The sequence below is a fragment of the Clavelina lepadiformis genome, chromosome 6 (assembly GCF_947623445.1).
Source record: "Clavelina lepadiformis chromosome 6, kaClaLepa1.1, whole genome shotgun sequence".
Taxonomy (NCBI): Eukaryota; Metazoa; Chordata; class Ascidiacea; order Aplousobranchia; family Clavelinidae; genus Clavelina; species Clavelina lepadiformis.
Genome location: NC_135245.1, coordinates 5623605 through 5637991, shown reverse-complemented (window position 1 = coordinate 5637991; position 14387 = coordinate 5623605). Strand labels below are relative to the sequence as shown.

The following is a 14387-nucleotide window of genomic DNA, read 5'->3' as shown; positions in this document are numbered from 1 at the left end:
GCTACCTTAAAAGAGTGAAAAATATATTTACACAGTTCAACACTTGCAGATACTGCTGGAACTCACTATCAGTGCACTACATATAACAAGGTATGTAACTGCACAGAAATATTGTTCAGTACATCATATTCAAATGTATATGGTTCACAATTTAACTGTAAAATATAAACACAAAAAAAATTATTTCACATGCAGATATACTATCTTAAAGCATTTCTGAGTTGTTTATCTTATACCGCAATTAAATTTCTTAGTCTGTTTCACCTTATGTTTTACTTTCTTTACTTAAAAGTGGTCAGTTATTGGTCATGATAGGGATTGCAAGCAAGCGTAACAGTTAAAACAACTAAGATATTAATAAAACAAAAGAAAACTTTTAAAAACAAAATTTAATGAAAATTTTTCAATATTTAAATTTCCTTCCAAAATGCTCAATATACACTTTTTGTTTTTACAATTCACAATCCTTTAAATACTATGGGTTCCACGTGTGTGTTTAGGGTTTCCTAATTTATGAAGTATGTATAAAATGATGAAATTACAGAATTACAAAGTAATCATCAATATTTAAACATAATTTAATGCACCGGTAAGCAAATTTTATCATGACAAAAATTTATAACTGACTGATTTCAAATTAAGCACTGATAAAAACTGGACAACTAATGTTAAAACAAACAGCATACATGCATCAATAGAATATGTTTAATATGTTTAATATGCTGATATGTTCTTCTCTCAATCCTGCTTTAAAATCAAACTTGGACCAACTGCACAAATTTGCAAGAAATAGAGTTCAATGAAAGAAAGTAAACTAGAATTACTAGAGTATTTTTTAAGGAGGAGAATTAACAATATCGTTTATCATTTCACTGTATTTATTTGGTTGGTTATCTCCAGCTCGAATTAAAAGATTTTTTACATCACGAACAGTTGAATTGCCACCCTGGAGGCGCCAAATGTTTAATATTTCAACACACGCACGCCTTCTTTCTACATAACGTGCAACATGCCGTCTATGTTCTTCCGTTAGACCAATTGCAGCCATCAGATCTCTGTTAAGTGCCTTTGTGGCCTGTGAACTTATTTTGCTAATATGCAAGTCATCAAGAGGTCTACCTTCACTCAAATCTTCAACGTATGGACCACTAGGTCGTGAAGTGTCAACAAAATCCTGTGAGCCATAAAAAGCACCAGCTCTGTTTGGAATTGGTTCACCAAATTGTTCATAAGATTGATGTACTTCACGTGTGTGATCGTTTGACTGGGTAGACGTGGTATAGCTCATATCACCATCTGGGGAACATAATACACGATGTGGCGTTTGATCCATTTGACTAGTAGTTGTGGTTCGATCATCATTAGCTTGAGCAATGATATTTCTGTTGGTGCTCATCTCCTCACTTTTGAGTGTCGCGTACAGCAGAGCTTACAAACAGTGGTAATAGCTTACTTCCTACTCAGCACAAATAAAAAAATTTACAAAGTCTTTATCAACAGTATTTGTAAGATTGCATTCTTCTCAACCCAGTCTGGTGCTCATGTTGAGTTAACCCTGTTCAAGATAAACTTCTACACATTTCCAATGTGCACTGTACTTCAGTTCAAGGGTTAAAATCTTAGTCAGCATAATTTTTAATACAAGGGGTAAAGAATACAAAAGTTGTGCATACATTTAAATTTGAAAGCTGCCCTATAAATGCACTGCATGAAAAACCACACCAGCTTTATTCCCAGAAAAACGGATATAGCTCAATGTTACCAGGTACCGGTAATACTTTTACAGAAACGACAGAGACGTAATTCTTTCATTGCATAATCTACCTCGGTCTATCACATGGAAGCAGACATAAATATATACAGGCCATCACACTACCTATGATAAAATAACGATTATTTGTTTGGTTACAGCTTTTCCTTTACAGATGCTCTGTTTATATCACACTTTTTACTTTCCCACTAACTCTTCTCAGTGACAGTCGAGTTCACGGTGACTTTATAGAATATTTTTAATTTCAGTGATTACTTTGTGACTATTCCATAAAATTAGTTTATTTTTTACCCCTGTTTAATATTCATTTTTATTTGGTTTGCCCATTTCACCTTTAACTATTAAACCAAGATATTGATTTTACCCGGAAACTAATGATGCCACTTTAGTCGAAATATAAGTTATATTTCTGTTTAAACATCCTACTGGCTGATTTTCCGCATGACCGATAGATCGCAGCGATGTCTTGTATGTAAAATGTCCAAGTTTGTTGTGCACGTTAAAGAATCTCGTGCATGCAAGCGTAAGGTGTCACACTTTCCAATATGGGTTAGCTACAAAAAGTGTCAGTGGAGTTGGACTTGAAGTTTGTAATTTGTAGCTTAAGTTTGTAATCACTAACATACTTGGTAAGTACCATTTTTGTGATACCTCGAAGTACGCTAATGGTGTACTAATTTTCCAGTACTGGGATTTACTTGACTGTTTTTGAAATACTTTAATTAGTATTTGTTTATCAACTTTTATAGTTAATTTATTACTGCACAGTCTCTATTTTATTTATTACTGCACAGTCTCTCTACTAATCTTTTTTAATAGACCCTTTTTCCGAGTTACTATCTTTTTTGTTCGCTTATATTTAAGAATGGAAAATGTTGACTCACTTTGATTCTTTTTCTTTTGATTCTATAGGCGATCATAAAAATCTTGTCACCCAAGAAATATGGCATCCGTAACTCGAATAGGGTTTATTATAAGTTTATAAATCTAGGCCTGTAAACACAACCATAATTCTGGCAGAATCATAGCGCCCGTAAGGCAAAAGGTGTTTCCAATAAAAAATTAAAAATGCCTGTCTTAAGAGAGCAAGTTGTTAAGAGAGCGATTGATTTATTGAAAGTTATATTTGCCTATTATGTTTTAAAATTAGAGGGAATTAGAAAATTGTTTTGTAGTTTTTATATTACAATAAAGTAACTACAGTATGTTGCTAACGGTACTCTTAGATTCTTGGTAATCTTTGGTATTGACATCTCTGGAATCTGGGTATAGTTAACATCAACGATTTTAAGAACGATAATCGTACTTTTTACATCGTTGGTTAACACCATGCATGTTTTAAATCCCAAAACAATTGCCGCATTTTTATGATTTTGTATTGTTTTCGAGCATATTTCTCACATATTACGTTATAACAAAGTTAGGACCGCACTTTTTGCTCTACAGTTGATGCCCAATGGCGAAAATTAAACAATAGTAGGTTAGGCTAAATAAGCTAAAAAACAACAGAAGAAGTTTTTATATTCTGTGCTTCAAACAACCTTTAAATGATATATTTAATTGATGCAGTATTTTAACTTTTAATGATGATCATTTAGATAATGTGTTCGAAAATTTGCGTTCTCGAAAACAAACTAGCCTCAAATTCAAAAATATTTTTCTTTCAATTTCTTTGGTTTTTTCAATAACTCTTCCCACGCCTGACGTGTGAAATCGCTGAACCGATATAGGGTATTCCCCAACAGCGCAAGAAAGGTTTCTAACTAGCTTAGATCTGGAAAAAAGCTTAAGGTAGAAATTTGGACCTTTCTGATAAATGATGACTTAAGTTTGGGAGTCAGCACACTATAGTACTGTAATTTGAAACCTGACTTCCGGAAGCATATTTTAAACGATAAATGTTTCAAATTGTCTATTTCACTGTGAATAGGTCTCGCAGCCCGTTGTTAAAGATAGGCGATTAGATTACGAGAATGGTAAATATGGGTATCACTTTGCAAAAAGTGGATTAAAACTAGTTAAGATTTATTTCAAAGTCGATTTGATAAGAATAGAAGTTATATTTAGTTTAGGTTTAAGTCATTATCTTATAACATATATCTTAAGTTAAAAAAAACCATGGTAATAGCCTTAGCGCATTTTTTGTGAAACAGTAGGCCTAGCCTATAATCATGTGCACTTAAATTGTTGATTATCACTGCAATCAAACCAAGTTACTTCATTTTATTTCAACTCTTATCATATCGGTGTTTTTAATAAAAACATATCTTCTACATTTCCCAATACTCTACTTGTCTATTTGTTTTTAGTATTTGGTATAAATTTGTTAAGCTTAAAAACTATTTTGTGGGTTTGGTCGCCCTGCTAACCTACCATTTTAGAGCTCGATTTTATTTTTTGCTATCTTGCATGTTTTAAGCCAATGGGCTTTGCCACTTTTCTCCTGCTTGTTAAGTGTTCATGAGCAAGTGTTTTATTATGTTATAATAACAACGGTTAACATCGTAACTTCCGATCTGCGCAGTTAATTGAGAAAATCAAACAATACTGTAGCATGGCAGAGCGTACATGTTATAGCAGTGGAACGTACGCCCCTTTTTGATGAGAAATTGTGGGTGTAAAGATGCAATTGCAGAAAACGATGCCCAGAAGCTCTGCATTTTTCCTATCAGACTGCAAAATGTACCCAGTACACTTATTTCACAGATTTTAACCATCCTGCCAGATTATAAAGTTTGTTAAGTCCGTGGTTATAAAAATTAATTTCGTCTATAAAAGCTATTGTTTCATCTTGTTGCACTGGGGATTGCTCATCCAAAAACAGCGAACTTTCTCATATGGTTGTCCTGCATCCTGTCACCTCGATTTTGCTTGTCCTGCGCCTCTGAGATCTCGTTGAAAAAACGCCAAGCCTAGCAGTCTGGCGTGCACTGAAGCCTTACTTTGTTGTTTATTTATTATAAATGAGTGTTTAAACAACCAGCTTTTATTTGTTTGTTTAATATAACTCCATTTAAAGAAAAAATTTTTGGCATGCACGTTGATGAATCTCGCACGTGTAGGTGCCACACTATCCACTACGGTATTTGACTAACTCTTTTATTTCAAGCTTTGCTTTAATTTATGTATTGTAGCTCATTTAGTATACTGTGCTTATCGTTACAGAGTAAAGAGTTAAAAGGTGTTATCGTACATCATAAATCTGTGTTCATAACTGTTTATATCTTTATGATGTCACACATACCTGGTTTAACGGATATAACAGTAGGCAAAAGTAGCAAAAATCAAAAGAAGCGGGATAGAAAAAGGCGAAAAAGAGAGGAAGAGGTACATTATAATATAGTTATTGTGATTAGCAAGGTTAACATAGACTTTATTCATTGTACTGTAATTGAAATAATTACTAATGTGATAAATCTTTCTATACCAGTAATTATAATTTTGCGATATATATATACACAATTCTTGAAAGATATGCAAATTTTGTAAAAATAATTGGCATACACAATATTGCATTTAGAATCTATGTTCAGCAGCTTGTCTGAGACAAAAACCATTTTTATTGTTCATTTTGCAGCTGTTAAAAATAATACTGTAAGAATGATTTTAGATGACAAGTCCTCAGCATTAACTATATTTATATGAAAATAATGAAATAAGTGCCATTCTAAATTCAACTAAACTTTTCCACTATAAAGAGCCGACACACACTTGTGGTGCTAAATAATCTCTCAGCAATCAGATTTTGTTTGTGGAAAAACATTAACATTTGTTACAAAAGTTATCATATTAACTTAAGTGCCGATTAAAATATCAACAATTTCAGCACCAAAGTATTAACATAGCTTTTGCCTAAGACATATTTTTATATATTAATTTTAGGACATAACAAAAAACAGATCTGCACTTTCTTCAAAGTCTGTTTGTTCAAGGTACTAGACTCGTTAACCACACTTTCTAACATTCCTAAACAGCACTCATTTGGAACAGTTTATAGCTCATCTGCGGTTTATAGATGCACATATTATATATTTCGTAACTAGTATAAAGTCAAAGAATTTCAATAAACCAATGAACAACTCTGTTCCTATGATAAAATACTGAAATTACTTTTTGTGTCTGAAAAATTTTGATATCATTTATTCGTACTAAAATGCACAAATATTAGGCAACGATCTTGTTTTATTGCCTCAGTCAAATGCAAATTCATACATACACAACTTTGCAGTTGAACACAAGTTTCTTAGTCACAGACTGGAAATATTTTTGGATAAAAATGAAATGCAAGATGAATGCGTCATACTTATGCTTAAACAGAATGTTGTATGAATCTTAAATTTCAAGAGTCTGAATTTGCATCAGAATTATATTGTAATTTTATTAGTATCAGAATCGATAGTAATTTTTATTGTCCCATAACTATTCATACTATGACAAAAAATTGGCAACAGATCACAAGGCCAAAATTTCAAACTACCTCATCCCTTAAAAAACAGACGTTTGAGATCGGTTTGTCTTTTGCCTTTTAAAGATTTTCAATTAACATATTTTCAGGGCATGTCTGCATTACTTATGCTCTTTTGATCTCTAAACTTCATACAGTGAGTTGTAATTTCCCATTGCACTTTGTTGATTGCTTTTGATATTTTTCTTTCATTAGGTTATATCTTTATCTTCATACAACAGTTGCAATTTTCCATTATGCATACATTTTCCTGGCGTTTTAAACTGTACTTTTCAAAAAAGGCAGCTCTTTGTTTGCAATATTGTTCTCATTTACCTTGAAGCATACATTGATAAAGGTGGTTTGTTGATGATTTGAAACTACAGTTTAAGCAATGAAAATAGAATTTGTTCTTAACTGCAGTGGTCTGAGCCAATCGTGGTATTTAATATCAAGCAAGCTCATCTCTCTCCACCTTGTAATATAAGCAAGTAATACTAGTAAAAATGAAGTTAGAAATTACTGTAGGCAATGTTTTGCTTAAACAATGCTGTATTATTGCATAAATTGATAAAACAATGCACAAAGAAGCCCAACATTGGACGTGAATCATGTGTATGTCACTAAGTGTGTTTTTACTAAAACTTTCATCATATTTTTTAACGGATGTCACACTAAATAAATTTGAAAAATTTGATCTATTATTATGTTTTTGCAAGTAGACACTACTCACTGTCATTCTTTACATGTTACTATCTGCATGAATCAGTACATTTCTCACAAGCCTAAAACAAAGGCATATATCCAAGTTGCACTGTTAAATTCTTTTGGATTTCATAACAACTACTTTTGTGGGAAGAATGGACAAGTTATTGTTATCATAACAACAACACAAACGATGCCTTTTTTCAAAAATATCATTGAAATTATCTGTTAAAATTTATATTTTTCACCTTGGTAGCCGAGTAGTTAAAGCGTTGGCCTCACAATAAATGTGTTGCGTGCTCCGTGTTCGATACCCAGTGTTGCTATACTGTTGTTATGCCTTTAAGCAAGGCGTTAACAACACTTTCTCCAGTGCAGTGGACCTAGTGGACAGTTATAAATTTGGGCAGTACCATACAAAAACTCCAAAAAAATGAAAAATGTGTGACAATTGGAACTTGCACAAAAGCTAGCTTGCTCAGTAACTGGGGCTCAAACAATGAGGAATCATCATCAGGTTTAAGTCATGCAAAGACTCTGCTCTGTTCGAGGATAAAGATTATAATTATCATATCATACTATATAGATGTGTTTTATTTTACCTTTTTTAATATTGCATATATCACTGGTGAGTTTTTGCCCTAGTTGTACATACCGGTACTCGTCGAGGTTGATGATTTTGCTGCCTATCTCATATCAAAATTTTGTTTGTATCTGTTGGCCCAATATTAATTCACTTTGCACTACTAGGTATCAAGTTTGATATCCAACCAAACTTGATTTTAAATAATCTAACCAGTTTTTAAAGTTATTCTGATTCCTTTACTTTGTGTCAAGGCTAAAGCTCAGGCAAATGATGTAATTGCCAACCCACCAGCTGAAAAAGTATCGGCAAGTTCCGATCAAAAAGAGCTATCTCCAGCAGCAGAAAATATAAATGGGCCCCCACCTCTGCAAGACCTTAAAATAAGCGATCGAAAGCCGGAAAGTCGTCCGGTTGAACCACAAGTTCCAACAAATAAGGCTGTGGATGATGCCAAAATTGACAATAATGTGGCAAAAATTGAAGTTGTATCATCTGAAAATAAAAGAAATTTGGAGAGTGATCTTGCTAAGGAAAGCACTGAAGTTGCTGGTAACGCCCCTGAAGCTATGGATGCTGCTAGTGATAAAGATGCAACTCATTCAGTAAGGAAAGCATTATCAGATATGTAAATTATACTATGTGTCAATATTTTAAACATATTTTGGCATTATGCACTATGCAATAGCCTACTACAGTTTCTATCTCAAAGTACTAGCATCTTGCTTATGGAAGCCGAACTCAAAGTTGAATAGCTTCGCCAGATAACAAACTTATTGAAAGATTCGGGCAAACATAAATTATGAATTTGTAAACTTGAGTGCAGATTTACCTGTAATGTCAAGTTTGGTGAGAGTGGTGTCCAGTTTAAGTAAGGGGTAGAAGAATTAGGAGGGTCAAAACATCCTCTATTGAAAGTCATTTACCCAACAAGCTCATGTTTTCAAGAGTTGATCAACTTTGCTTTCATAAAGAACACAACTTGTTATGCAGCAACTCAAATGAATCAACATATTAAGAATATTTTATTTTGCAAACAAATTAAAGTAATTTATTTATGGCAAAATACTTTATGTTCGCACCTGTATGGAATCTGAATAATTTTATTTTGCCAGATATCTCTAGTATTTTTATTCTTTAAAGCATTGGGCGGGTGCTGTTGTATCGGGTGCTATGCGCTGGTGGGTTGGTGGTTACTAGGCCTATATTTCAAACTTTTTTTAGTTTTAGGTTTGTGTGTCATGCTAACCTAGGTGTGCAATTTTACTTATGATGCAGTTTTAAGTTGTGATCTTTCTTAACAGTTGTACGTAGTGATTACGGATGAGATATGATAACAGTGATTCAATGAGTACAAAGGATAACGGTGCATACGATGAGATATTTTGAGATGACGTGGGCTCAGTAGACTGCGTCTGACAGAAAAGTGATTTTCTGCTATTATGCAAATAATGAGTTGTCTTGTTTTCATGTAAAGTATCTACATTCAGTCTTTATTCTGAACATATGTAGTTTTGTAGTTTTTGTGAAACTAATTCAAGGTTTATCCCCAACTTCTTTTTCCTTGAAAATTAACTTAATTATATTTGTTTGCCAGCTTTGGTTTAGCTGTTTTGTTTCAAACCAGAAAACGATTGTTATACAAATTTGTGTTTTATCATGTTGCACACTTAGTGATGTTGATTAGGGTCTAGTGCAGGGGTGTCAAACTCAATCGCACCAGGAGCCAAAACTCAAAACTAATTTAACGCCGCGGGCCGAAAGGATAATACTTGATTGAACGTTTCGTGACACAAAACATGACTTGGAACAGGCAGCGAAACAACACCAAATTTTTGATGTTTTTAACGATTTTTGACTGGTCTATTTTTGATTATATTCTTCTCTTACATCATTATGTTTCATTCATCTCCTTGCAAAAGCATTTAAACAATTAACAAACAATAAAGAAAAAAGCAGCCCAGATTACAAGTGTTAGAATAAATCTATTTATTCTGTCGTATGGTGGGGCAACTGCTGTGCTGCTGTATTGTGCGATTTGTTATAATCTTGTTCCTTGCTTGGAAAAAGTAAGTTATACTGTACAATGATCTCGCGGGCCCAAAATAGTTCAATGTATAAAATAACATTGTGGACCAAGTTTTATTGTAAAGTGGGCCGGATGTGGCCGGCGGGCCGGGAGTTTGACACGTATGGTCTAGTGGATTATTATTAACGAAGCAGAGACAGGATGAAAATTGAAAAAGTGAAGAATACAGGTTATTGTTATTTTGTCTAACTATGTTTAAGGATAACTTCTACTTTTGGTAACATGAACTTGCCAAGAAATATGGTTGCAAAAGGAATAGGTTACTTTGGTTAATTCCGCCTTAAAACTGCAAGAAGAACTTTAGCAGCTGCTTACCAAAACTAAGGTATCTCAAGTTCAGATGAGGATAATAGTGAAAATGAATGATCTTGGTTGATTGAAGCTTTGAATGATGATCACGGAGATCTTCTTAGTCCAGATTTTACTGTTTCACTGGCTGACTAACAAATATTTTTTCTAGGCTAGCCCATTTGATCACTTATGAATATGGTAATCCTGTAAGTTTTGGTGCCGGCTGCCTGGGGTTGTGTAGTCTGTTGTCACTAACTACTGGATTACCAGCAAAAGATCACACTTTTCTTTATTTTCACATTCCTCATTATCCTACATAGATCCTATTTATTACCAACAACACAAAACTTGCCATGGCCTATGCAGTACAGCACTGTTTATACATCCATGTTTCCACAATTCCCAGGGATGTGCCTTCAGAAAAATTATTTAGGTTTTTGTGAAAACAAAAATCTGTTAGGTTAATTTTGGTCAATTCAAGGTGTAATTTTGGTGACGGCTGAGAAATTTTAAGACACCGCTATTTTTAAAGACTAACTGCTAAATTTCTGCTGTAAATGCGGAAGAATAAGATTTGAGAGATCGTCGGAAAAATTTAAGTGACTGTTTTAGTCTCCAAAACACCTTAAAACACTATGAATCCTGAATCTTTTCATATCAGTACCTGATGATAAAAGTTTACAAAAATGTTGTCCAATTAAGCTTATAATATGATGCAATTATGAATTAATATGATGCATTAATACGAAAAATCTTTTTACAAAAGATTTGAAGAAGTGGCAATTAAAATCTAATGTAATTTGGTAAATATCATCATTGTAAAGAGATTTTACCAACTTAACTAAACCATTGAAATAGATTATTGTTGTCACTAATTATGAGAAAATAAAGGTAACGTTGTATTTGTTTTTGCCCGAATCTTTCACTCAAGCGATATTCGGCAAATATATTTGGGTTTGTATCAGTGGTGGAATCAGCTCATCCCCAGCAATTGCCAAAATTAAATTAAAAATTCTTATTTATTTTAAATTATTATGAATTTTTATTGCATCCCTGTTTACTGCTGTAGTTGTGATAAACTGCCTATTTTTCAATATTTATTGAGCTAAAAACTGTCAAAAACATGAAAATTTTGTGATTATGAAATCAATAATGTCATACGTATGACACCATAGAATTTTTCACTTTTAGAAACAAAAATCATACTGAACAAATCATTCATAGAAAGTTTTTTTAACAAGTACTCTAGTAGGTAAAGGATCAAGGTCAATTAAAATTGCCCATTCCAAGTATTTAATAAAGTCTTATTGGTGCTTGGAAAATAACCCCAGAGTAATCATATTGACTTAAGTACTTATACATGACAGTGTCTATTAATTATTATCAGAGATGTATTATATAGGCTACTAATGCCTTATTGCAATTAAACATTTTTAGCTTTTCGTAATGTGATATGGTCCTAGAAAAACTGATGTTGTTTTAAGGGCCCACCATCCAAGCAGCATGTTGGAGCTAATCATGACGGGTATGCAGGAACGTCTCATCAGTTCTATTCATCACAGCAGCAACACAATCGGGTGCAGGGGTCTTGGAGAGGTCAGCATGATCAGCAAAACAGAAATCGTGGAAGAGATTTTCAGCACCATGGTGGGCATTATCACCAAAACCAAGGCCAACAACATCCCCATATGAATAAAGGAAACTACGAGTATAACAGAAACTTGGAAGGATCTCATGATGGGTATAACCGTTCACATGATTACCGTGACGATCTTGAACCTTATGATGACTGGTACCCAGGTGATATGGAGTTTTCCAAGGAGTTGGTTAGAGTCTTGCGACATGGAAAGTACAAGTTTCTTCGACTTGATGAAGGTAATTTTACACTTGATATCTTGAAAACCTAAAAGAAACCTAAAACCAATGAAAAGTTGCAAACAGTGATTGGAAAAATAATACTTTTAAATTTTAGAGGGGTATATCAGTGTAAGACAAATTTTGGAAGATAGGAAATTTATTGAGCAATGTGGTAAAAGGTCATTTGAAGAAGTCAGGAATATTGTAGATTCAAATGATAAAAAACGGTTTGAGTTAAAAGAAATCAATGGAGAATGGAAAATTAAAGCCACTCAAGGACATACTGTGAAGGTGAGAAAAAATAATTATGATATAAATTCCATTGCTACGTTTTTGATATATATTGATGAAAGTTGTAACAATTTAGCTGTATTAATGAATGATTTTTTTGTAAAGTGTTAAATTTTAAGATTCATTATAGCACGTTATACTTATCATACACACGTTAACTTAGAAGTTTGTCGCAAAGTTTAGTAGACAAGCCTTTGCTTGATTGTTACTTTGTAAAAATAAAATTTTGATGTACAGGTACAAAATCTTGATTTACAACCAATCACCAATCCCAAGCAATATACAGATGTTTACCATGGAACGTATTTTGAAGCCTGGGAGAAAATAAAAACAACAGGCTTAAATCGAATGAAGGTTTGTTTTATTCAAAGTGGTGTGTATGTCATAGCCAGTGCTCAATTTTATGCTTATGGATTTTATTTTGGCCATGTGTAACTTTTCTTGTCTTATCATATTATTGAGGGTTAAATGTCCTTTTTCATCTATGTTTAAAACCATCAAAAATGTTTAGTTTAATCTTATGAGTTAGACTGAAAACAGCTGAACAAAATATATGGAACATAGTTTTCAAACAATAATGCAATAAAAAAAATATTGATGATAATGCAGTTTGACTTTATTACGTTAGTTCAACAAAGTAGCAACATCTAGAGATGTGCATTGTGCACAACATTGTAGTGCCGACACAGCCACTCATGCTTACTGCTTAGAATGAACATTTCATAACAATTAGAAAACGGGATTAATATTTATCTCAAATGCACAACCTTTTGAGCCAGCTGATGAAGTAGGCTATATAATTTCTGCCCACGCTGAGCACCACTTCCTCATACCACACGAAATAAAATTGATAATTTCAATTGGTTCATTTATTTTAGAGAAACCATATTCATTTTTCAATTGGTTTGCCTGGACAAAATGAAGTGATCAGTGGAATGCGCAACAGTTGTGAAATCGTGATTAAACTGGACATGGAAAAAGCCATGAAAGGTTTGTTTTTAAAAAAATGCTTGTCATTGTTCCAACAAAGAAGCGGTGTTTCCATTTCATAGAAAACTGCTTTTTAATAAATTTATTATTATTTAAATTAAACACTGTTTTACAGCCGGTTTAAAATTCTTCATATCCAGCAACAAGGTCATTTTATGTGAAGGTGATAAAAAAGGAAGAATTCATCCAAAATTTTTTGATATGGTTATGAACGTTTTTCCATGTGAGTATTTTGCACTCAGAGAATTCAACGTTTGGTTGTATAAGTTGACAGTAAAACTGAAATTTAACTTTACTTCACATTCAGTAGCGTTTTTCTACTTAATGCGTTAAAAGTTCATATACCGGTAGTTTTCATGAAAATACACATTTTTATAGGGCAAAAGTTGCCTTTTGAAGTCCCAGCCGACTTCAAAGATGATGATGACCAAACCAGTCGAACTAAATTGTCCGAATCAGTGCCAAGAAAGCAGGAAGGCAAGGGGCAGGAATCCAGAGAAAGCAGAAGATATGGTCAGCAGAAAGGAAATCAGTTTAAAATGGACGGTCATTCCCGATATGGCAAACATTCTGATAAAAGAAAGCCGAACTAACTGGGCAAGTTCAATCATTTTTTTGAACCAGAAAGCAATTGGTGGTTAGAATCATCTCTTCACAATTAATGTCGAAGTTCATATTACTTTCATATCTTTTTGTTTAAGATGAATTTTTGACGGATTTTTTATATATTGTAACATTTATGGTTATTACTAAAACATGGATTTTATCACTTTACATTTTAATATCTTATTTTGGAAACTATTACAGCCAGTTTTAATTATAAAGCAGTCGGTCTGCTCATCAGTTGAATGCTCACCTTGAGAGATAGATCCACTCTAAACCCCACTAACCAGGACTACTTTACATCCATTACGTATGCATGAATGTTTATTTTTGTCGGTGCACTGCACAGCATCAAAAACTTGAATGTGTGTTGGTGAATTTTTGCTATCGCATTTTGAACTGGTTAGTTTATATCAAAATATAAGCGCAGTGGTAGAACTTAGCCGATTCCCGTGAACCGGTTACAAAAATTGTACTTGTAACCGAGGTTTATTGTTTGGTGTTCGTTTTCACTTCAAGAAAGTTTCAGAAAACGAGTTACTAAAATTTTTATTTTCACCATTAATCAAGTGAACAAAATTTGTGAGTTTAATGTTCTTCTCAACGCTGTTTCTGGTGACGGGGTTTGTGTGTATGTAGATAACTGCTTTTCAATTTTTCTCTGTGAACATGTTCTTCAGTTAGCAATCGTATTTTGATCATTGAAAACATTTTATAAATAGTCTTGTAATTTAGACTTTAATAAACAAGCATAGCGATTGGA

General features: G+C 33.2%; 2 protein-coding genes across 3 annotated transcripts; one reads left to right on the top strand and one right to left on the bottom strand.

Annotated features, from left to right (window-relative positions):
• Positions 1-5: 5 nt before the first annotated feature.
• On the bottom strand, positions 6-1696 carry LOC143462487 (uncharacterized). Its single transcript, XM_076960679.1, has one exon. The coding sequence runs from the start codon at positions 1394-1396 to the stop codon at positions 836-838; it is 561 nt and encodes a 186-aa protein (XP_076816794.1). The 5' UTR covers positions 1397-1696; the 3' UTR covers positions 6-835.
• A 3220-nt stretch (positions 1697-4916) lies between these two features.
• On the top strand, positions 4917-14387 carry LOC143462229 (uncharacterized). 2 transcript variants are annotated; one of them, XM_076960301.1, is made up of 9 exons: positions 4917-5098; positions 7758-8108; positions 11368-11758; positions 11856-12031; positions 12269-12385; positions 12910-13021; positions 13137-13244; positions 13400-13618; positions 13829-14387. In XM_076960301.1, the coding sequence occupies exons 1-8, from the start codon at positions 5000-5002 to the stop codon at positions 13612-13614; spliced, it is 1569 nt and encodes a 522-aa protein (XP_076816416.1). In that variant the 5' UTR covers positions 4917-4999; the 3' UTR covers positions 13615-13618; positions 13829-14387. The 2 variants fall into 2 exon arrangements, with proteins under 2 accessions (XP_076816416.1, XP_076816415.1); XM_076960300.1 differs by having other exon boundaries at positions 13400-14387.